This window comes from Chelonia mydas, chromosome 3 (genome assembly GCF_015237465.2).
Source record: "Chelonia mydas isolate rCheMyd1 chromosome 3, rCheMyd1.pri.v2, whole genome shotgun sequence".
Classification (NCBI taxonomy): domain Eukaryota; kingdom Metazoa; phylum Chordata; order Testudines; family Cheloniidae; genus Chelonia; species Chelonia mydas.
In genome coordinates this window covers 5,148,150-5,172,072 of record NC_057851.1, presented here as the reverse complement: position 1 = coordinate 5,172,072, position 23,923 = coordinate 5,148,150, and the positions used below count along the sequence as shown (strand labels likewise).

Genomic DNA, 23,923 nt, shown 5'->3' with positions numbered 1-23,923 from the left:
TTTCTCCCTTGCCTCCCCCTCATGCATCTTCCTCCTCACCCAATGAGGCCCTGGTGCTGGAGGTGTCCTACCCAGAGCCAGATGACTGAAGTGTACCAAGAGCTCCTGAGGAGAATAGCAGCTTCTCCTGGTAGGCAGCTGGAGCTAGAGGATGAGAAGACCTGCAAAGTGATTGACATTTTGCATCCGGCTATGGCAGGAAAGGTAGCCCTGCCTATAAGTCATGCCATTATATACCATATTAAGATACTGTGGCAAAACCCTTCCTCCAAGCCACCTGCTGTCATCCAGGGAATAGCTGAGAAAGAGAACTTAGTTTTTGCATTTGGGTGGGAGCAGCTTTTACCAAGCCAAGGTTAGAAGCTGTAACCTTGGGGGTCTAATACAAGCCTGGAGTGGCAAGTATTAATTTCTAAAATCCTTGTTGACCCCTACCTTCAGCACTCGAAGTGCCAGAGTGGGGAATCAGCCTTGACACCCCCAAAACCTGGTCCCGTGTCACCCTGAGATAGCAGGGACTATGGGTCTCCAAGCCTGGTCCACAGGGCTCTTAGGCACTAAGTCCTGATGTGCCGATAGTTGCCAGAACTAGGAGCTAAACTTCGACAGAGAACTCCAGTCCTGGGATCCGTTTGGCAGAACTCTGGGGGTCCCAACTGGTTCCCAGCTTGTATTTCAACCCACCACAGGAACAGGGTGTCCCCTGCTTGGGACTGCTTCCCTTGTGATACCTGCTTCTACTGCCTGACTCTGATCTCCTGGGAACCTGCCCCTCTCTGCCTGCTGAGCCTGGGTTGCCCTCCGGCTTGTCTCGCACTCTGATCTCCTGGCGTCTGACCCAGCCTAGCACTCTGCTCCTGCTCCAACCACTAGACAAGACTGCCCATTGCCCAGATATGACACCTTCTTCTCTCCCTTTTGTGACTCTGGTAATGGGCACTTCAGCGGGGGGGTGGGGAGCACATCTGGGCGATGGTCAGGCTCGGGTTTGTGAACAGCTCCTGAGGCCAGGTTACACACAAACTCTTGATTTGCTCTCAATATTCTGTGCATGTTAGCAGTTCCTCCCTCATATTCAGTGCAACGGGGTCCAGGTGCTCACCAACAACACCATGGTAGTTTTTTATGTGGAGAAGCAAGGGGACACCAGGTCAGACAGCCTCTGCCAGGAGACAGGTCAAGCTGTGGAATTTATACATATGGATCTCGGTCACACTCAGGGCATCTCATTTGCTGAGGGGTTCATACTGGCCTGGTGGACCACCTGAGCAGATTCGTTAACTTAGACCATGAATGGTCTCTCGACACAGCCATTTTAGTTGCAGTGTTTTGCACAGGGGGCTTTCCAAGGGTGGACCCATTTGCAACTCAGTAAAACGGGAAGTGTCCCCAGTCCTGTTCCAGGTTGGTTCATACTCTGGGCCAGCCTCAGATGCTTTCCTGCTTCCATGGGACAAGGACCTATTGTATGCATGTCCACCAGTCCCTCTGACTCCCTGAGTCATTCTCAAGCTGCAGCAAGTCTGAGGCAGAACAATCTTTATGGCTTCAGCCTCGCTGAGGGAGCTGTGGAATTCCAACCTCTGCAAGCTGTCTACTCGAGAGCCCTTGCTGCTGCCCTTAACCAGAGACCTCATCCCTCAGATCCAGGGGTGGGTGTTGCCCCCAAATCCTTGTGTGCTGTACCTCCTAGCATCAGTGGTTTAGAGTAGAGGAGGCTCATTGTTCCACAGCAGTGCAGAATATCCTCCTTAATAGCAGAAAATTCTCCCAAGAGCTCTTTACCTGAGTTGATGGAAGACCTTCTCCGTCTCGGCAGCCTTCCATACTCAGTGTCCCCCACTCAGACAGTGTCCCCCACTCAGGCGAAGATTCACACAATTCTGGGCTGCCTCTTGATTCTTCAGGAGTCAGGCTTAGCCCCCAGTTGCTTTTGGGTGCATCTCGTGGCTATCTCACAGCAGTTCACCTTGGAACTGATGGTGGGACTGTTTTCACTAACCCAGTCATGACCATGTTCTGGAAAGGTCTAGGCTGGTTGTTCCCAACTGTCTGGGATCCGGCACCTGTTCCTATGGGCCCTCCTTCCGAACTTTTAGCTTCCTGCTTGCTTCTACACCTCTCCTTGAAGGTCGCCTTCTTAGTGGCCGTCATCTTGGCTAGGAGAATGGGAGAGCTAAATGCACTTGTCATGGGTCTGTCTTACTCCACACCCTAAATTTCTCTCTGAGATAGTATCGGATTTCCACCGAAACCAGTCCATATATGTCCCAGTGTTCTTTCCAAAGCCGCATGCTTCCAATGGTGAACAAAGACTGAGCACTCTGGATGTGTATTGTGCTTTGGCTTTTTGCCTGGAAAGGACAAAGCCCATTTGGGTTTCTTGCCAGCTGTTTGTTTCATACGCGCCGCACATGCAAGGTCAGCAGCAACTCGCCAAGTGGAGCACCAGCTGCATTGCTAGGTGTCAAAGGGATAGTGCCCCCTGGGAAGCAGACAGCACACTCCACCTCGCCAATGTTTGCAGCACAGGTCCCAGTTGTGGACATCTGCAGGGCAGAGACATGGTCTTCCGTACATGCATTCACCAGACCTCCTTCACTGGCTGCTGTATTGAGGGACAAGGCAAATGTAGGAAAAGTGGTCCTCTTCCAATGAGACACTGAGCCCCACCGCCTTGGATAGCAGCTTGGGAGTCACCAACAGTATAATGGACCTATGTAAGCAGTCGAAGGGGGAACAAAGAGTTACTCACCTTCTTGCAACTGTAGTTCTCCAAGAGGAGTTGCATATGTCCATTACACAACCCACCTTCCTTCCTCAGTGCTTCGTAACCTACCCTCTGGCTTTATATCCTGTGCTCAGAGCACGAGGAGCTGGGTTGTGGGCAAGGGTGCCCCTATAGGTACCTCTAGGGAAAACTCTCCAGTCCAGGTGCATGGGATATGCACACTCCTTACGGTGTAATGGACATGTGCAACACCTCTTGATGCTTGCCACCTTTCACTTCTGCTCCAGCCACATCTTGGCAGCCTAGAGGAGCAAAACAATGGAGAAAAAATCCAGGTAACTTCACTTTTTTTTTTTTTTTTTTCAAACCACCACCCCAAAAAAAATTCAATCTGAGTTTGGATTCAGGGTCCAGGCTGGTTTTTACTTGATTTGGATCTTCTGTAATCAAAACCCTTAATTCAGCTTTCGTACGTCCCCATGGGGGAAAAAACCCACTACTGTTCTACAGTTCAGTGGCGCACAGATGCCTACCAGAAAGGACTGGGTGTTGCTCAGATTGGAGGTAAGGTTTTACATTTTCATGTGACGGTGTGGAATGCCGCATGTGTATTGTTACTGGGCAGGACTTAGAGAGGAGTGGAGTCTGGCTGTGCAAGTTGCAAGTGTGAGGTGTGGGAGATAAGGTGTGTTAGTGGAGGAATCCTTGAGTGGGTCTTTTCCTTGCTTTTTAGTGTTTATGTGGGTTGGTCTTTAACAAAGTTTTTTCTTTTTGAATTATTCCATAGGGAACATTTGAAGTCAAGAAACCTGTTTCCAATAACTACAAAACCCATTTTTTTTTTTTTGTCCAACACAGAAACCCAAGGTTCCGGATCAGGTTCCTACTTCTAAACGATTAGCATACTTAATTGAGCAAACCTGTTGGCATTTACAGTCAGACGGATCATTACGATTGTATTCTCCCAAGAAACTGACGGCGTGAGGCGGAGAAAGGTCAGATCTGTCAATAACCATGCCAGAGAAGTAAAACCCATTTGCATGGACAGACAGACCCTCTCGGCTTCAGAAATGTGATAGTGGACAGAGCAAGGGATTAGTGCGTGTACGTCATGAGGGCAGAGAAGGATGAAACGTGCCCTGTCCATCAAACTGTCCCTATTGGTACAGAAGACAGGGCACCGGTCTGTAATGACTATAAAGGGGATGCTTTATTGAGGCTGCTGGACACACAGCAACTCGGTGGTTCTCTAGATCCTGGACAGAGCCGCATGGCCTGTGTTTGCCAGCATCCTCATTCAGGGCCTCTCAGAGTCCTGGTTTGTGGTGTGTAGTGACGGAAGGAGCTGCTATGTGACACCCATCAAATTCTCCACTTGGCTTTTGGCTTCATAGCCTGGGGAAATGAAAGCTGCCCTCGCTTGTCAGAATCTCCTAGGGAGAGTGGGCACTGGTACCTCTGACCCCTGGGGGTGCCTCCAAAGCATAGTCCAGAGACACTGTAACTTCAGGGCTCCTCCCGGAAGAGGAAGAATAACTCATCTCTGCCAAGACTCCGGTTTAATCCCCCTCACATTGGTCACCTCCTGAAGGTCACACTGGGTCTTGGACTCCTCCCTCTCATGAACTGTCTAAGACTGCAGGGTTTTTTTTATATTCCTATTTATAGTGCAATGATAGGATCAAGGGGAATAAGCAATTAGCGTCCCCTGAAATGCACCCTGCTTCCCTTGTCCCATGCGTGTTTACCTCTCTCCAGCAAAGCGAGAGCAGCTGTGACGTGTATGGGGCTCCAGGCAGCCTGGGGGGCTGAATCTGGCCTTTTGGAGGTAAGTCTCGGTCTCTTCTTCTTATCACTGGGCGGGGGGGGGGTGGGTCGCTCTGATGTAAAATGAACTATTCCCTTTTCACCCCCTATCTCTGCCTCAGCGTTTCCTAGAGGGAAGTTCTGGGTGGGGTAGTCAGCACAGGGTAGAATCAGAGTTCATTTCTGACTTCCCAGCCGTGGCGGTGGCATAGTTTTCACTGCAAGCTGACCCTGCTTGCCTGCCACATGCCTCGTACATTGGCTGGTCAAAAACCCACATGGGCACGAGGGGCAGTTTTTAGGACCATGCCAGAAAAGATGAGCCTTTTAGCAAGGCACTGAGCCATGAGAGGGGGATTCTTGGAGCTGGCAGCTGCAAGGTTTGGCGCTCCTGTGGTAATGTTTGGGGGTGAGGCTCTGGGGTGGTTCTGCTGGATTTCCAATTCTGGCTCATTTATTCAGTCATGCTGCTGCAGCTGCTGTTCCCCAACTAAAATGTGGCTCAAGGGCGGATCTTCATTCTGTCCCGTTGGAAGATCAGCCCACAAAGGTTAAAGATTTCAGCTGTGATGAAGTGGAAAATGCTCCCCTCCTGACGTGACTGTATTTTACATCCACTCTGCTCAGCTAGTGCAAGGCCCTGGAGGCTCGTGGCCCCGTCCCTCTGGGTCTGTCTTTCTCCCTGAACCCTTTGTAGAGTGAAGCAGTTTTGCGAACCAGCCAAGCTACGCCCCAGGCAGAGTCCCACACAGGGCTCAGCTTGTGCTGGGCCATAGCTTTAGTTCTAATTCACTGGCCCTGGAATTTCTCTGGCTCCAAGTTAAGTGGATTAAACATCATCCCTCCCTGCTGTTGTGTAAAGAGAGCGTGGCAGAGGGATAGAAGCATGACTAGGTGGCAGGAGAACTGGCTTCTCTCCCTTGCTCTGCCACAGATTTGTTGGGTGACCTTGGGCATGTCGCCTCTCGGGGCTTCAGTTCAGGAGTGTTGGGAGCCTGATAAATTAGCCAAGTCCCCTGAGCATCGTGGCTGGAAGATCCTATGGAAGGGAAAAGGACTGACCCCATATACAGGGGTCTGATTGGGAGCCCCCTGCTCCCATGATGGGACACCTAGTGTGAGTAACTGCTGCCTAATGGAAGTTGGGGGGGCCCAACCTGTCCCCTAGTGAGTGAGGTTAAAATGGGAGTCCATCAAAGTGTCCCTATTGGTACAGAAGACAGGGCACCAGGCTGTAATGAATATAAAGGGGACGCTTTATTGAGGCTGCTGGACACACAGCAACCTGGTGGGTCTCTCTGGTTCCCAGACACAGCCCTGTGGGACTGCTTGGTTTGGGATTCCATTTAGACAGGAAGCTCTGCAAGATTGATATTTTGGCAAGGGAATAAATGTCTCTGTGTAGCTATAGCTCCAAATCCGGACGCCTCCTTGATTTATATTCAGCCCTTACTAACGCAGGGCTCCCATGCACATCAAATGGAGTTCTGCCTGAGCAAGAACTACGCTAAATCTAAGGGAGTGCTTCCTACTTGGGCTCCTAGCCGATATAAATGGTTGCTCTTTATGGCCTTCATCTTCGCTCAGACCGAGCCGGGATAGCTTTTTTTCCACGTCTCACGCCACTTGCGAATCCCCCTTCTTCACCTCGCGTCACTTGTGGTCCTTGGGGGAGGCGGTGTCAGAGGGATCAGCCGTGGAGTTCAGAAGACATTTAAATTTCCTTTTTGGAGAAGGATGGAGCCAAGGGGAGGACACTGACAAAAGCGAGAAGGTGGGAGGTTAAAATGGAGCTGAGATGGGCAAACGGATGGGACCAGATTGGCCTAATGTTTTCTGCTGTGACTGCCCCCTGTCTTCAGCTGCCCCCATGGTCGTTACACCACTTGCAGGTTCCTGTGAGTGACTAACTGGGCAAGGTAGGTTAAGATTTCAGCTTTCTCAGGCACGGATTGAGCCTAGGCATGAAGCACGTTTTCCTTTGTTCTTTGTTTTTCAGGTTAAATAGTTACACAGGGAACTATTGAGGAGGATTGACCCTGGATTAATGAAGGAGCTCAGCTGCTGATGGCAAAAGCCTGCTGATGGGTGTCTTCCCCTACCTGTTTCTAGGGAAGCCCGCTGTCTCCTGGAAGCGGCTTGTGACTGGCAGATGGAAAGAGCTGTCCGGGGTCCTGTAAACCGAGACAGGACTTCACAGCTCGGCCAGCACATTTTTAAGGCGACTCAGCTGCCAGCAGATCCACGCAGAGGAACCATCTTAGTGCGGAGAGCTGGTAGGAGCCCATGGGGGTTGTCGCTTGGAGGTAGGCCTCGCCTGTTGGTAGCTGGTGTAATGAGGAGCAGTAAAGGTCGATGGGGTCAGGCCAGTGCCTTCTCCTCAATAACCCACTTCACTCTCAACACTGCGTTCCCCATTTGTGTGTGGCTGCTACCCAGTTATCCCCGCTGTGAGCTACATGCCAGCAGGACCCTTCCTCTTTGGCCTCTTGGCACAGTAGCCATTGGCTCTCTTGGCGGTAGCCAGTGCTATGCATGTGGGTTTCCCCAAGTGGCCATCTCGATCCTGGGCACTGAATGAATGACAGTGTGTTACCCAGGTGGCTCCTTGTTTGCACCCTTCACCTTCCTCATGAAGTTCGCCCTCCCCCTTGGCTCCACCAGGATGGCCCTGTGGTCTCTCCTCTTCATGGCCGTCCTGAATGGCCCCTCGCTGCAGAAGCCCCTGGCTGCTGAAGGTGACAGCAGGGGGCACCACGGGAACACAGGCCTGATCCAGTGCGGGGAGTACAGCAACCAGGTCCTGCCCAACGGCCGGTGTAAGATTGTTGCCACCTTGCCACAGATGGATGAGCAGCGGTGCCCAGATATGTTCCGCTGCACGGACGAGGTCTCCTACTGGCTCCACGAGAACGAGGAGCGCAAGCAGCAGATCCTGGAGCTGCGGGAGCTGATCTCTGAGCTGCAGGAGGAGCTGAGGAACCACCGGCATCGCATCAAAGTCCTTGAGCTGCAGGTAAAATCCAGGAGCATTTCCCTGGCCGCCCAACTGCCTTTCGTAGGCCTCCGGTCTTTGCCAGGGGTGGGCGTGTGGGTGGGCACAGTAGGATACACATAGGTTTATTGTGACCCTTCCTTCCTCTTCTGAGGTCACTTCTCATCTGACCCCACCAACACAAGGAATCTCCAGCCTTATTATTCCATCCAGCTCCCTTTCTCAGTTGTCAAGTTTTTGGATCATGAGGGTTACCCTCTGCTATAATTTCTGCATCACCTCCCTGCTCATTGAAAGACAGATGGAAATACAGAGCTGGGTATTTGGCACCTGCGTTTTCCCACTTCTTTGCCCCCTGCTTGGTCATCTGCACCTGGTCAAAGTGGGTCTGAATCACTATTATGACAGAATCCTGATCTGCTACTATTTGACATCCACATAGCGTTCTCCTCATTCAAACACTTACGCAAGGTGCGGGGAGAAGCCAGGCCCAGGTGTGAAATTTGATGCACTCTCTGGAACCTCAGCTGTCATGTCTCCTGCTGCTTACGAGCAATGCAGCATCCCTGGCACTGTAATAAGGTGACCTGAGTGCAGCTCATGCCAAATGTAGCTTCAACCAGGCCTGGATTAATTTCCCGCACATGCTTTAATTGCTCCTGGCTTTAGGCAGCGTGGATCTGGATTCGGCAGGCTGGTCCATTGGGGAGGAACTAGGAGGAATGGGGGGAAAACTGAGCAACTTTCAGCTATTGGGGGAAACCTTTCCAGGCAGTGAGATCTTATTAGGCTCTCAGAGGAAGTGATGGAAGCTGTTTGCTTGAGTCATTTCAACCAGATTGGACAAAACCCTAGAGAATAGACTATGGGTCAAAATCTTGCACTAGCCTCCCCAGGCCGGACGAGATGAGTCCGGCATGTCAAAGTGCTGTGAGTCATTTGCTATTTGGCTTTGTTTCATTCTCATTTGCCCTCCCCGGCTCCTTCTGCTGATCCCCATTTTGCAATGTATCCCCTTCCCGGCAGATTTCCAGGTCATTGTTGTTTTGTCCCTGGGCCTGAGTCACAGAGACCTTTCCATCTGCCCCGTGCTTGTGTCCTGATTCAGCCATGCTCAGTCCAACAGCCCACCTTGTTCAGACTGACCCTCTCTTGCCTGTCTGAGCTCAGTCCAGGCGGGACCCTTTCTGAGCCCTGAACTTCACCTCTCTCTCATCACATATACAGTGATTGCATTGGCACTGATACCTGCCCTTTTTGTATAGGCTTCAGCACAAAGTGTGTGGATCTTCAGGGTGTTTAGGTATTGGTCCCCAGCTCGTTGTCTGCAGTAATCCATGAATACCTTGAAGAGACTGGAGTTGGTCCCTATCAGCACAGACACATCAGAGGTTCCTTTAGGGTCGGGGCATATTAAGGCAGCTGTGTCCCCTGCTTCTCTTACCCCAGCCACTTCCTCTGGGAATTCCAGGTGCACTATGACGTACCCTTGGTAGAGGTATTCATCCACGCTGAGGCCACACAGGCCAAGGCCAGTCAGAGGCTGTATAGACAGGTGCCTAAGCATCCATTGGTAGAAGGACTGAAATATAATCGTCACTTGAGATCCAGTGCCAAGCACTGCTTCACGTTCTGTGCCTTTGATCCTCACCGCGACCTCTGCTCGAGGCCCTTTCAGTTCTGAGGGCATCCCAGTTGGACAGTCTTTTCCAGGAGAGCCTTCAAGTCCTGTGGGTCTGGGTGGCCCCCAGATCCTTCAGCAGTTCCTCAACCCCCTTCCCAACTGGTCCTCAGCTTTCCATACACTAAGGAGGGATTTTCTTCATTACGGTGCTTGGCTGCACTGTGCCCATCCTGACCACACCAGGAGCAGAAGAATTGTCCTTTTTCCCCTGTCACCCACGTGGGCTGGTGGCTCTAAATGCTGACTTTTCCATCGCCACAGGCAGAGGCTCCTTACTCCTGGAAGTCTTAGCTTGGTCAATGGTGCTTTGCAGCTCAGCTATGTGTGTTGGGCAAGTTCCTCTCCGGCGCTCACCATCAGCACATCGGTTGTCCGCAGCGGTGCTGTGCTGGCTGGCTCAGATGTCTGGGCTTCCCAGAACTCACTGGCAGCCTGGCTTTCTTCCTCCTCGCTGACGTCAGCTGGGAGTAACTCAGGGGACATTTCTGTCACTCTCTTAACTGGAGATGAACTAGAATCAGCTTCTGATATTGAGTTTTTCTCTTACAATTTGAGCCGATCTGGTCTGGTCCATCTGCTCAGCAGTCACTGCTCCCCTCTGGACAGCTCTCTGAAGCAGTCTCTCTCCACCTCTGTATATAGGCTGAAACCGTCTCTACTCCCCCCCCACCCCTTTTGCTGTCGGGAATTAAGGAACTTACAGTAACTGTCCTCAGAGCCCTCTACACTCCCAAAGGTGTGATCAGGGGCCTCTAGGCAGTCCTTCATACTGACCCCAGGGTTAGCGAGCTTCAGGGTGCGAATCACGTCGAATGCCGGGCCCTTTGGCTCTCTACTTGACATCTTGACATTTCTGCGTCTGGTGCAGCCCACTCCTGCAGCATTTCAGTGGTATGTTCTATCCAGGCTTCAAACGCCTCTTCCCCAGGTATTGGGATAGGACCACCAGCAAGTAACTTTAACTTGTGATAGGAGCTTGACATAGCATGGGACAACACAACCTTTTCTAATGTTTGCCTCAGTGATTTTGCCCAATCATCGGCCAAGGCTGCAGCCCCCCCAGCTAGGGGCTGCTGAGTCAGGGCCCAACCAACCTGATGTATTCACCATTATACAAACAGTGATTTTCCTCAAAAATATAGCAGGATTGTTTTCCCAACTTTGTGAATTACTCAAGATGTGCTTGCGAGGGGTACTGACCCAGCATCCCAGTCAGGCCCCCTTTAAAATGTAACCCTTCTTCCAGAGGGAGCCAGCAGCAACTGGGCCAGGTTCAATATCTAGGGGTTCCTTTCCATGGATACAACACAGAACTGGCACAAGCCCCCACCCAGTAACCTGGGAAAATTATGCACCAACCCATAGGTGCCTCTGAGAGGCAATAATTCCCTCCTTTTTATTAAGTTTCTTTTCTACACTCAGACTCTGTGCTAGCAAGAGAGGAAGTAACTTGGTGTTAATTTGGGAAAACACCACAAACAGAGTTCATAAGCCATGAGCAAAAGCCCCAAGCCCAAGTAAGTTGGGTAGTGCCCTTTTCACCTCAGGTTCTAAAGTCCAGCAAACCAAAAGTCCCTTTAACAAACCCAATCCTTCTCTGCACCTCACTCACAGTTGCTGTCCTTGCTCAGCGCAGACCCAGAGGTGCAGCTGCAGAGTTCACCTCACCCCCTGGGTGGGGTAAGGAGGCACCTTATTTGCTCCACTGCTTGGGCGCTCATCTGCGGCTCACTGTGCCTTTCCACCAGCCTCCCTGCTGGCCGCTCGCTGCACCTCTCCAGCCACTCATTCGCCAGCTGACTGTAAGTCATTCCTGGCTGCCACCTGCCTTTCTGCTGTGATCTCTGCATATCTGTCTTAGTGATTTTCAGCTCTTTGCAGTCTGGGCAGAGACACTGCCCCATTGTAACTGATTTCAGCTCTGATTGAGCATTTAAAATAACAAAAGAGCCTCCTAATGAAGCCTATTTAGTGCTTTCTTTGAACAGTGGGGAGGAACTGGTTAAACCAGACCAGGGGGAACCCTTCGGGAGGGTTTGCAATCCTCCTGGCTGGGACACCAGTCCTTACCCTGCTACCTTCACTGGGCTCTGGCATTCGAGCCCCTGGTTTAACAAGGTCCTTTCAGCTGAGGGTAGCCCCCCTCATTTGGGACAGATTAAGCACAGTCCTGCTTCCCTGTATTCCTATAATCACAATATTGGTAACAGCATTTCACTACCCCTGCATTCAGTACTAAAGTGACTTGTAACCCAACACCAGCCAAAGTTGATTACTTTGAGCAAAACACGGGTCTGTCTGCTGGATATCTCAGCAGAGCAGGAGCAAACTGTATTTACATAAACACATCCAAAGTCTCCCCTACTCCCAGCTAGCTGTCAGGGAAGCATTCATTCAGTTCATTTAGATCCTTACATGTGATTAAAACTTCCCCAAATATCCCTCCCACTTGATCCCTGCCTCATCATCCTCCCAGTTCATTCTGGTCCCCTCTGTCTCTCAGCTGTCCTGGCCCCTGCAAGGAGTAGCTCCCGCCATTCAAAGCCACCCTCTGTTTTCCTCTCTCTCTCTTACCCTCTCCCCTTCTGTCATTTGCTCTGCTCCTCCTCCTCCACCCTGTCCATTTGATCAGTATTTCCTGTTTTCCATCCCCATCCTCCACCAGACCTTGTCACAAGCGGATGTGCCTCCAGGTTCCTCAAGTTATCTGTCAGCCCTTTTCCCAACTACCAGCTGGATCCTGAAACCCTTGCGAAGGTTTCACCAGTCCTTAGCTAGGCACAGTCTCCTTCTGTTTGGACCCTAAATGATTTATTTGCCCCCCAGCCTTGCTGCTAGGACTGGGCAGTCTTTGCCCCAGGCCCAGAGGCTGCAGGAAGTGTTAGTCATGCTAAAGAAGCTCTGTCTGGGGCTACTGCGTTCCCCCTGTGTTCCTCATTTTAGGTCGCTATCCTCTGTTGGCAGCCCGGGTGTAACGAGCATACCCGTCCATTCCCACCTGCAGCAGGTTGGCATCAGTGCTTGATGCCACAGTTTCTAGGAGGACTGTGCCCGACGCGCTCTTGGGGCAGTCTCCTCCCCACCCCTGCGTACAGAGAGAGGCAGCTAGGCAGTGTTGGCCAATGGAGCAGGGGCCACGTGCGTCCAGCTCTGAAGAGCCAGCACACGGCCAGCTGTGCCCAGCCAGAACGGCCCCAGCTGCGCACATCTGGCACCTAGTGGTTTAAGCTTCTGGCTAGTCAGCTCCTAAGCAGATGGGGCAAAGAACGGGGTGGGGTGTGTGAGCGTCACATTGATGTGACGAGAGGAAAAACGCTGGACACTGGCACTGTACCTCAGGAGAGGCATGATGACCCTGAGCCTCTGCCTCTCGCTGCAGCCTCTCAGACCCCGGAGCTAATGGTATTGGAAAGGAGAGAGAGGAGGAAAGGGCCGGCTGCCTGCACCAGCTGGGGAATTGTCAGCGCGTACCCCCAAGAACCTCCCTCCCTCCCGCACCAGGCTTCCCAGGCCTGCTTTGCCCCATCCAGCCACTGAATGGCTTTCTCTCCCCACACTTCATGCTTGGCTGGCTCTACAGGAGTTCCCGTTGCAGGCCTTGGTCTAAGAAACCCAGTCTGGTCCTGGATTGAGTCCTGCCCCTGGGGGGACATGCTGATGTACCCTTTGGTTCCTCTACACTGCAGTTAGACACCCAGCTGACTCAGGCTCCCAGGGCTTGGTGTAAGGGATTGTTTCATTATGGTGTAGATGTTCAGACTCGGGCTGCAGCCCAAGCTCTGGGTCCCTCTTGCCTCACAGGGTCTTAGATCCCGGGCTCCAGCCTGAGCTCAAATGTCTACACTATTAACAGCTCTTTAGTCCGAGTCAGCTGGAACGGGCCAGCCACAGGTGTCTGATTGCTGTGTAGACATCCCCAAAGCGCTCAGGGACGCCTGGAATTCCATTCTCTGTGTTCCCAGATGTTGGAGACTGGAAGAGACCCAACAAGCCCTGTCTCCACCCCCTGTCAATGAAGGGTTGCTCCCTACACGCTGTGCTCCAGGACTTTCTCCAGCCCAGCTGTAAATGTCTCAAGCAATGGGGCTTCCCGCATGGCCCTTGGGAGACTATTTCACAGTCGAATAGATCCCATCTCCAGTTTTCCTGCCATCCAGCCTCTTTCCCGTTGTTCATTTCCCTGTCCTTTCTCCCAGATGCAACCCCTTGTTCCTCCAAACTATCCATCTCCCACCTGGGTCTGCCCCCCATCGTGGTTTGGTCAAGTTCCACCTGTTGCAATGTGTTCACATTTCCTCCTAAATTGCTGCTCTTTCCAAAAAGCTTCCCCAGGCCATCTGTCCTCTGCCCAGCCTCACCAGGCCAGCTGCTGCTGGCTGTGATGGTGCTGTAAATCCGGAGTGACTCCGCTATGTAACCGCCAGCCCCCGGGGGCAGTGGAAAAGTCCCGGTAACCCCCCGAACAGTTGTGACGTGACTGTTTACGAATGAGCCAGGTCTGCTCCCAGGCTGCCTTTACCCCAACGGCTGCACTTCGCAGATAAAGGGGCACTGCAGTTATCTCCCCCGCTAAGCTGCCTGCGAGCCCTGTAGCAGCAATGGACTAGCTCAGATCCCTCCTCTGGAAGGATTAGTGAGAGACTGCCCTGCATGCTGCTTGGTTTAATGAGATCTCCGGCCATCTGTCCTCTGCCCAGCTCGGAGCCCATCTAGGTCTCTCAGTGGAGGACGGTGATTCATTCGTTTGTTTATTTTTGCACTGCGATATGCCAGGGACCAGATCCTTAGCTGGTGTCAGTGGAGCTCCTCCTGCTGAGGATCGGGCACCTGGGCGGTCTTTTAACAGATCTGGGAAACAGACACAGTGGGGGAGGCTTATCTAGAAGTTGGTGAAGGGGGGAATCCGCTCCAGAGGAGGAGAGGGATCCAAGGGGCTGTAGCCAGGCGGAGTGCAGGGCAGTTACCCAAAGGAACATGGAGGTTGAAGATCAGGAATCTCTTCGTTACTCTGGATCCCACAGCCTGGTCTCTCAAGGGAAGCCATGGAACCCCTACTGCTTGGGACATTTTAAAGGAGCTCTCCTGAACTGACCAAAGGCCCAGTGGTTCTGTTCCTTCTCCCTCCTCTCTGATAGGCTGCAGGACCATGTGGCACTAGCTGAAATCAGGACAGTGGGTACATAAAGGACTTTCTGCCACACTAGCGTCCTGATCAATGGCCAGGGCTCCTAAGCACTAGATAATATAAATGAATAACACCAATCTAAGCAAGTTCACAGACTTACCAGCGGAAGGACTGCAAGAAACACCAATCACTACACAAGAAAGGGAGTTTGTTGTAGTTTCATAATCGATTTGGGGCCAATTGTTGCTCCTGTCAAACAATATTACTTAACTCTTCCATAGCAGATTTCATCCCTAAATCTCTAAGGGCTTTACAAAAGTCAGTGAGTATCACGGTCCCATATTACAGATGGGGAAACTGAGTCACAGAGCCGTGGCATGTTTCAAAGGTTCCAAGACCAGAAGGGACCACTGTGGTCATCCAGTGTGATCATCTGTGTAAACCACGCCAGAGAACTTCCCCAAAATAACTCCTAGCGCAGATCTCTTAGAAAAACACCCACCCTTGATTTAAAAATTGTCTGTGAGGAAGAATCCATCACGACCCTTGGTAAATTTTTCCAATGGTTAATTACTGTCACTGTTAAAAATCAGAGGGGTAGCCGTGTTAGTCTGGATCTGTAAAAGCGGCAAAGAGTCCTGTGGCACCTTATAGACTAACAGACGTATTGGAACATAAGCTTTTGTGGGTGAATATTTCGTGATGCCTCCGACGAAGTGGGTATTCATCCACGAAAGCTTATGCTCCAATACGTCTGTTAGTCTATAAGGTGCCACAGGATTCTTTGCCACTGTGAAAAATGTACGCCTTATTTCCAGTCTGAATTTGTCTAGCTTCACCTTCCACGCATTGGACCATGTTAGACCTTTCTCTGCTAGATTGAAGATCCCATGATTAAATATTTATTCCCCGTGCAGGTACTTAGAGACTCTGATTAAGTCAGCCCGTAACCTTCTCTTTGTGAAGCTAAATAGACTGAGCTCCATGAGTCTATCACTATAAGGCAGGTTTTCTAATCCTTTAATCAGTCATGGCTCTTCTCTGAACCCTCCCCAATTGTCAACATCCTTCCTGAATTGTGGGCACTGGAACTGGACACAGGATTCCAGCAGTGGTCGCACCGGTGCCGAATACAGAGCTCAAATAACCTCTCTACTGCTTGCTCAAGGGCACAGAGCAAAGCAAGGAGTAAAACCCTTGTCCAGTTCCCTGTCCATCGGACCATGCTGCCTGTCACATGGGGCAAGCTTAGTCTGTAGCTGTGTTATTGGAATCCTAGCCTAAGGTCTCACAGCCACTCGGCATCCCCTCAAACGCTTCTCTCTGCTCACGTACTCCATGCTGCGAGCATGTTCATTTCTATCCTGTGGGATTGCCAAATGCAACCCCATTGGTTGAGACGTGATCATGTGACTGAAAGCAGCTTGTTATGGCTAGCTGGTTTCACTGGTTTGATTGTTATTTTTGAACATTAGCTGGCTAGTAATTGGCTGGTCCATCTAGCCAGTATTCTGTCTTCCAAGTGTGGCCAATGCCAGATGCTTTAGATGGAATGAACATAACAGGCGATCATCGAGTTATGCATCTCCTTTCGTCCATTCCCAGCTTCTCGCAGTCAGACATTTAGGGACGCCCAGAGCATGGCATTGCATCTCTGACCATCTAATAGCCATTGATGGACCTATCCTTCATGAACTTATCTAATTCATTTTTGAATCCAGTTATAGTCTTGGCCTTCACAACATCCCCTGGCAATGAGTTCCACAGGTTGACTGTGCATTGTGTGAAGAAATACTTCCTTTCATTTGTTTTCATCCTGCTGCCTATTAATTTCGTTGGGTGACCCCTGGTTCTTGTGTTATGAGAAGGAGTAAATAACACTTCCTTATTTACTTTCTCCACACCAGTCATGATTTTGTAGACCTCTATCATATCCCCCTTAGTTGCTTCTTTTCCAAGCTGAACGGTTCCAGTCTTTTTAATTTCTCCTCATCTGGAAGCTGTTCCATACCCCTAATAATTTTTGTTGCCCTTTTCTGTACCTTTTCCAATTTTAATATCTCTCTTTTGAGATGGGGCAAAGAGATCTACACAATACTATTCAAGGTGCGGGCGTACCATGGATTTATACAGAGGCATTATGATATTTTTTGTCTGATTATCTGTCCCTTTCCTAATGATTCCTAACATTCTGTTCGTTTTTTTGACTACTGCTGCACATGGAGTGGATGTTTTCAGAGAACTATACACAATGACTCCATGATCTCCTTCTTGAGCAGGAACAGCTAATTTAGACCCCATCATTGTGTATGGATAGTTGGGATTATGCTTTCCAATGTGCATTGCTTTGCATTTATCAACACTGGGGGGTACCAGTCCCCTGGGAGGCCGGGCAGTTGGGAGGATAAGCACATTAAAGATGGAGAGGTGCTCAGATACTATTGTGATGGAAAGCCATATAATACCCTCAGGCAGTCAGACAGAGAGGGAGAGTCCTGTGAAGGTGACAGTCTCTCATTATTAAGAGTTCATCTGTTCTTCCTGTTTATTCTCCAAAGTAAAAATGCCAGGTGCAATGTCCCACACACTGTGTGTTAACCAGTTGTGATGTGACAAGGACTTGACTGTGACATGATTTACGAGGAGAGGCTGAAGGAACTGGGATTATTTAGTCTGCAGAAGAGAGGAGTGAGGGGGAATTTGATAGCAGCCTTCAACTACCTGAAGGGGGTTTCCAAAGAGGATGGAGCTCGGCTGTTCTCAGTGGTGGCAGATGACCGAACAAGAAGCAATGGTCTCAAGTTGCCGTGGGGGAGGTCTAGGTTGGCTATTAGGAAACACTGTTTCACTAGGAGGGTGGTGAAGCACTGGAGTGGGTTACTTAGGGAGGTGGTGGAATCTCCATCCTTAGAGGTTTTTAAGGCCCGGCTTGACAAAGCCCTGGCTGGGATGATTGAGTTGGGGATTGGTCCTGCTTTGAGCAGGGGACTGGACTAGATACCTTCTGAGGTCTCTTCCAACCCTGATCTTCTGTGATTCTAAGGAGTCTGAGGGCTGTTGGAAATCAAGGGGCAGGAGCAGATGAATTCCAGTATTCCTTCAGATGCAGTTTATTGACACAGCCACAACCAATACACTATAAATCAATAATCAAAACGATGTGACAAACAGAGTTGGATCTTCTAGTCCTTGTGATTTATTACACAGCCAGAGAGAGTTCAGTCCAGGTGAGAAAAGGTTTCACGTTGTTATTGAACCTCGTAAATCTTTGCTGTCAAAGGGCACTGCAGATTGGCTGGCTGCATTGAATTATGCAGATTGTTGGGTAGCACTCAGCGTAATCAAACACCGACTTGGGGACAGTATTATCAGGATTCCAGTGAAAATCCATGAATATCTTAGGCAAAGAGCATTACAGCAAATATGGGCTCCAGATTGTTCTCCAAAGTTTTCCTGTGAATCCTGAAGCCAGCAGAAACAGTTATAACAGAATGGCAGTTGCACCATCCTGTGGCAGAAATGGCGAATGACTTTCCTTGGCTAGAAAGGATGGGGGAAGCTGGGTCTTTGAATTATCAGTATCAGCTAAAAGAGACCAAATTGTGGACACCTGAAAAACAGCTTCAGCTAACTGAAGATTCAAGCATCTCTGCCGTGTCGTCACAGATCCAGGGTGGATCGTAAGTGGAGGTGCATAGTCTGTATACCCTGGATGGCAAATTTAACCAGCAGCAATCTTGCACTGCTATTTGGGGTTTCACACTAGCAGCTGCAGAAGGGAGGCAGCCCCATTAGAGGATCAGGAGTCAGAATACAGAGGCATTGATCTCAGAGGTGGAAAGGCTGGGGGTGCAGTTAATTTCAGGCACAATGTTGCAGCTTGGTGCCCCAACGTTAGACCATTTATATGCAGTGATGAGCTGCCAAAATCTTAACAACCAGTTCCCTCCTCACCCCACGAGGGGGTCGTTGCCCACCCCCTCCCCCTGGGACTCCTGCCCTGTCCAACCCCCCATGTTCCTTGATGCCCCTCCCAGGACTCTTGCCCCCTCCCCACCTGTCCCCTGACTGCCCCCAGAACCAGGCAGGAGGGTCTCGTGGGCCACCATAGTGGGTGTCCACCCCGCCCCTAAGAACCAGAGGGACCTGCCAGGGGGCGAGGTGGGGAGTCCCGGAGGTGCTTACTTGGGGCAGCTCCCAGGAAGCAGCCGGCAGGTCCCTCTGGCTCCTGGGGCGGGAGAGAGTAGATGGGGGGGAGCGGGGGGGAGCAGCTGCTCCCCCCACTGATCACATCAAAAGTGGCGCTTTAGACGCCGACTCCCTGGGTGCTCCAGTGCTGGAGCATCCACGGGGAGAATTTGGTGGGTGCAGAGCCCCCACCGGCAGCTCCCTGCCCCGCGCCTGGTCCCAGCTCACCTCCGCTCCTCCTCTGCCTCCTCCCCTGAATGCGCCGCCCTGCTCTGCTTCTCTCCCCCCCCGCCCCCCCCAGCTTCCCACGTATCAGCTGTTGGCACTGGAAGTCAGGGAGGGCTGAGAAGCAGGCGGCTTCCCGCTCAGGCCCAGGGAGGCAGAGGTGAGCTGGGGCAGGGAGCGGTTCCCCTGCTCCTCCCCCTGCCCCGGTTACCTGCTGCGGCGCGGGCGGCCCCCTTCACACACCCCCGCCCCAGCTCACTTCCGCTCCACTTCCCTGGGCCTGAGCGCGAAGCTACCACTTGCTTCTCAGCCCTCCCAGGCTTCCCGCGCCAACAGCTGGTTCATGGGAAGCTGCGGGGGTGGAGGAGCGGGGCGGCACGTTCAGGAGAGGAGGCGGAACGGAGGTGAGCTGGGGCCGGGCACGGGGCAGGGAGCTGCCAGTGGGGGCTCTGCACCCACCAGATTTTCCCCTTGGGTGCTCCAGGGCTGGAGCACCCATGGAGTCGGCGCCTAAGGCGCCACTTTTGGCTGGTTAAATTTCGAAACCCTTTTAGAGCCGGTTCTCCCTCGCGGAACAACTGAAAGGGCTTCTAAATGTAACAGCCGGTTCTAGTGAACCGGCTCCAGCTCACCACTGTTCGTATGTCCATATAATTAGTGGGAATAACACCAGCCAAACTGGCACTTTGGTGTCTCAGAGGACAAAGTCGTGGGCCCAGAAAGGGAGGCAAGGGTTGGGAGATCTGGTCCCCTAGGTCACATCTGGTTCCTCCTGCTGGGGGGCAGTGCCGCGTTGTGAGCTGCTGAGTGCTGGTGTTCTTGGAGCCGCGTCTCAGTGACCTGCGCTAGCCGGGGATGCCGTGTGCTGAGTCAGCCGGCCTTGCTGTTATTTGTAACGAAAGACCGCAGGCTCAGTTCAGTGGTGAAGGTGCTCGGCCAGGCTTATTGTCAGTAAAGCACAGCATTAGTGCCCTGGCCAGCGGGTCACAGGGACGCTACCACATGGACGCCCGTGACAAGGCAAAGACTCAGTCAGGACACCAGGGTCCGGTCCCCTCGGCTGAGACAAAGGTGCCCCTCCTATAACTCGATACAAACAAGTTCCATCTGACACTCCAGGTGTTGTTCATTATCACCCTTATACCTTGTACCTGCTAGTTCGAACAAAACATGCTTTTCCATCTCCGTCATCCGAGCCTTATCTTACGAGGGGCCGGTGAGTTCCTGGGCCATCCCTTGGGAATTTGTTTAGGTAGTTACTCGAGAGCTCTGGGTGTTCTTGTACCATGTTCCCCAGTCAGGAGCGTGCTCACTTCGTTAGCCAATACGTGGTGTGTTACTCTTCTGCCAAGGCCAGGTCTACTTTGGTTCACACTAGTTATGTCTAGGGCTTCAGCAAGACCTACATACAGCAGTTACGCACAGGAGCAGAGCTTTCACCCATCCTGCTGCAAGTGTCCCAAGCTCGGGGGCTCTCACCCCTTCCCTGGGGGAGAATGTTTCGCATTCAGGCCGTTTCACTGGGAGGATGTTTTCCCTCATAATCAACCTACATTTGCATTTGCTTAATGTCATTCTGTTATTCCTAATTATCCCCTGGTAGGGGTGTTATCCCTGTAGGGCACCCCTCATACCTGGACATTGAATTACAGGGGACTTCACCTATCGTACGGCTCCTGGTGGCCACTTCCTTGGCCATGATGGCCAGTCCCAGAGGGTGTCTTCTCCAGATGCCCTCTATAGGTTTTCTGGGGCCCAGGCCTCCAGCTCCCAAGGTACCTAGGCTGCTCCCCTCTTTGCTGCACCCACCTCCCATGACAGCTAAGTTCCTTGGGAGCGATGGAGTTGTCACCTTCATGGGGGAAGATGGTGGGAGCAGGAGATGGGGCTTCGCAGGGCTAAGGCCTGGATCTCATCTCCAGAGGGGGTTAGAAGAACCCAAATCTCATTGCCTTCAGAACTTAATGCACTTGATGTGGTGTTCCCAGAGACGCAGCAAAGGAGGAAAGAGCAGGGGACAAAATACTCCATAGCTCCCACTGTGTTGGGGGATGGAAACCTAGGACCAGACCCACAGTTGGTGCAAAATGATGTCGCTCCACTGACGTCAATAGGGATACCCTGATTTACACCTGCTGAGGATCTGGCTCCTGGCCGAGGTCTGTCAGTCACTTGTATTTTTGCTCTGTCCCTTGGCCGAGGCTCAGATACAACAGGGATGGGCACCATGACTAAGAACCTCGATGAAGAATGACAAAGCCGGAGGAAGTTCAGTTCTGCTCAGAACACGTGTTCCATGGTCATTCAACCTCAAATCTTTGGCTCTGATGGAGTTCCCGCGACTCAGAGTCGGTGCTGAAGATCACCCAGCTCTACTGAGTGACAGAGAATAGAACAGCAGACAGCACAACCGAGTAACAATATAGATCCACTAGTGTAGGGACTCCAGTAGAAACGCCTCTAGTAATATACTGGAAACTATTTTTAATGGTCTCTGGTGATTGTAGTAGGAAGGGAGCCTGAGACATAAGCCCTTGTGTCAGAGGCCTGGTCTGGGGCAGGACCTGCTCACAGAATCTGGCAACAACAGGGCTGATATTGCAAAAATACACATTCCTAAGAAGTGCTAGTCACAAAGTGCTTACGCAAACACATCCCAGTGGTATCAAAACATTCCAGTATCAAAAATTGTACAAAAACGTTTCCCAAGAATAACAGGAACACACTGATCCCTCCTAAAAGATAAGGTCAGGATGACAGTATGTAATAAAAATGTTTTAATCAACCAACATGTGCAAGGTAATGAGTGATAACTAGCCACATCAGGGTGCAGTAACTATGTCAGAGGGGCAGTACTAACTTGTTTGTATCAGGATATAAAGATGTATCTCAGAGGGAGTATCTTTGGGATGGGCAGGGATGGTGTCCCTAGCCTCTGTTTGCCAGAAGCTGCGGAAAAGGACCTAGGGGTGACAGTGGACGAGAAGCTGGATATGAGTCAGCAGTGTGCCCTTGTTGCCAAGAAGGCCAATGGCATTTTGGGATGTATAAGTAGGGGCATAGCGAGCAGATCGAGGGACGTGATCGTTCCCCTCTATTCGACACTGGTGAGGCCTCATCTGGAGTACTGCGTCCAGTTTTGGGCCCCACACTACAAGAAGGATGTGGATAAATTGGAGAGAGTCCAGCGAAGGGCAACAAAAATGATTAGGGGTCTAGAGCACATGACTTATGAGGAGAGGCTGAGGGAACTGGGATTGTTTAGTCTGCAGAAGAGAAGAATGAGGGGGGATTTGATAGCTGCTTTCAACTACCTGAAAGGGGGTTCCAAAGAGGATGGCTCTAGACTGTTCTCAATGGTAGAAGATGACAGAACGAGGAGTAATGGTCTCAAGTTGCAATGGGGGAGGTTTAGATTGGATATTAGGAAAACTTTTTCACTAAGAGGGTGGTGAAACACTGGAATGCGTTACCTAGGGAGGTGGTAGAATCTCCTTCCTTAGAGGTTTTTAAGGTCAGGCTTGACAAAGCCCTGGCTGGGATGATTTAACTGGGAATTGGTCCTGCTTCGAGCAGGGGGTTGGACTAGATGACCTTCTGGGGTCCCTTCCAACCCTGATATTCTATGATTCTATGAAGCTGGGAATGGGCGACAGGGGATGGATCACTTGATGATTACCTGTTCTCTTCATTCCCTCTGGGGCACCTGGCACTGGCCACTGTCGGAAGACAGGATACTTCGCTAGATGGACCCTTGATCTGACCCAGTAGGGCCGTTCTTATGTCTGGCCTAGAGAGGAACGGAAAGTCCTGCCTTCACTGAGCTGGTCCATTGTTACGGGCATACATGTATTAGTGGTCTGGTAAAGTCTGCGGAATACTAGTACCCTGCTGCATCGACAAAAAACCCAGCTGGGTGCCTTCATCCCTTAACAGATCTTGTGGTCATTGGGCAGTTTGCTCAAGGTCTGCTGTGCCACACACACAGCCAAAACCCACACACACACACAGCCAAACATCTATCAACATCTAACCACAGTGATAACAAAAGCAGAGGATTGGAGTCAGGGGTGATGGGTTCTTTGTAAAAGTAAGGGGGTCACGAGGCCTCACCCCCTCCATGGCCCTGCCCCTGCCCCGCCGCCTCCCCTGAGGCCCCACTCCCCAGCCAAGCCAGAAGCCGGAGCCAGGCTGGGGAGCTGCGGACCCTCCACCTACTCAGGGTAGGGGGGCCTAAGAGCAGTCCCCGGCCTGTGTCCCTGCCTACCGGGCCCCCTCACCCAGGGCAGGTGGAGGGTCTGTGGCTCCCTACAGCTGCCCACGTGACTCTTACCCCAACTCAGCTCCAGTTTTCTGCCTGGCCTGGTGGCAGGGCCTTGGGGGCCAAACAGCCACAGCCAGGCCATGGTAAGAGCTACCCTGGACGGAGAACCCAGGGAGCGGGGACATAGGCTGGGGGTTGCTTTCAGCCTCCTACCCCTACCCGAGGCATGCGGAGGGTCCATGGCTCCCCACAGTTCCCCAGGCCACTTTTACCCGAGCCGGGCTCCAGCTTCCAGCCTAGCTGGTGGGCGGGACCTCGGGGGGAAGAAGGCCCATGGCGAAAAGTGGATGGGCCATGGCTCCTTGGCTCCCCCCGTTCCAGCGTCCCGATTGGAGTTACAGAGCACCTGCTCAAGAAGCTGCATTTTACTGAAACTGAAAGTTTTCAGGGGCTGTTGGTAGGTTTTTTTATAGATGGCTCAGAGGGTGGACGTAATTTTAACGACCGTTGTGCCATCTGGTGGACAAAGGGTGTAGCACAAGTGACTAAGGGTTTCCTTCCTCTGTGAAGGACAAGATAAGTCAGGCACACGCAGGGGCTGCAGCTTTATAGGCTTTTTGTTAGACCAGCTTCTGCTGGTGAGAGACAAGCTTTTGAGCGACACCGAGCTCTGCTTCAGCTGAGCGTGTCACAGCTAAATACAGGACAAAACAGATAGTTTAGCCCAAGTAGGTAGCGCATCGTCTAAGGGACCATTTGAGGTGAAGTGGCCTGTTAACTCCCTCATAGTCATAGGACAAAAGGGGGGTTAGTGAGTTACAGATTGTTGTAATAAGCCATAAATCCAGCGTCTTTATTAAGACCGTGCTTTTTAGTGTCTAGCAAAGTTATGAATTTCAGCTCCC

General features: G+C 51.5%; 1 protein-coding gene across 3 annotated transcripts in view; it reads left to right on the top strand.

Annotated features, from left to right (window-relative positions):
- The window catches only part of LOC122464885 (angiopoietin-related protein 7-like), a 60,972-nt gene that overhangs the window by 19,298 nt on the left and 17,751 nt on the right, over positions 1-23,923 (top strand). For 2 of the 3 annotated variants that reach the window (XM_043542053.1, XM_043542054.1), the window contains exons 3-4: positions 3,590-4,559; positions 6,537-7,553. In XM_043542053.1, the coding sequence (XP_043397988.1) occupies positions 7,119-7,553 (435 nt within the window). In that variant the 5' untranslated portion in view covers positions 3,590-4,559; positions 6,537-7,118. Of the gene's footprint in view, positions 1-2,922; positions 4,560-6,536; positions 7,554-23,923 lie in introns of those variants that run through there. The other variant, XM_043542055.1, reaches the window with a different exon arrangement.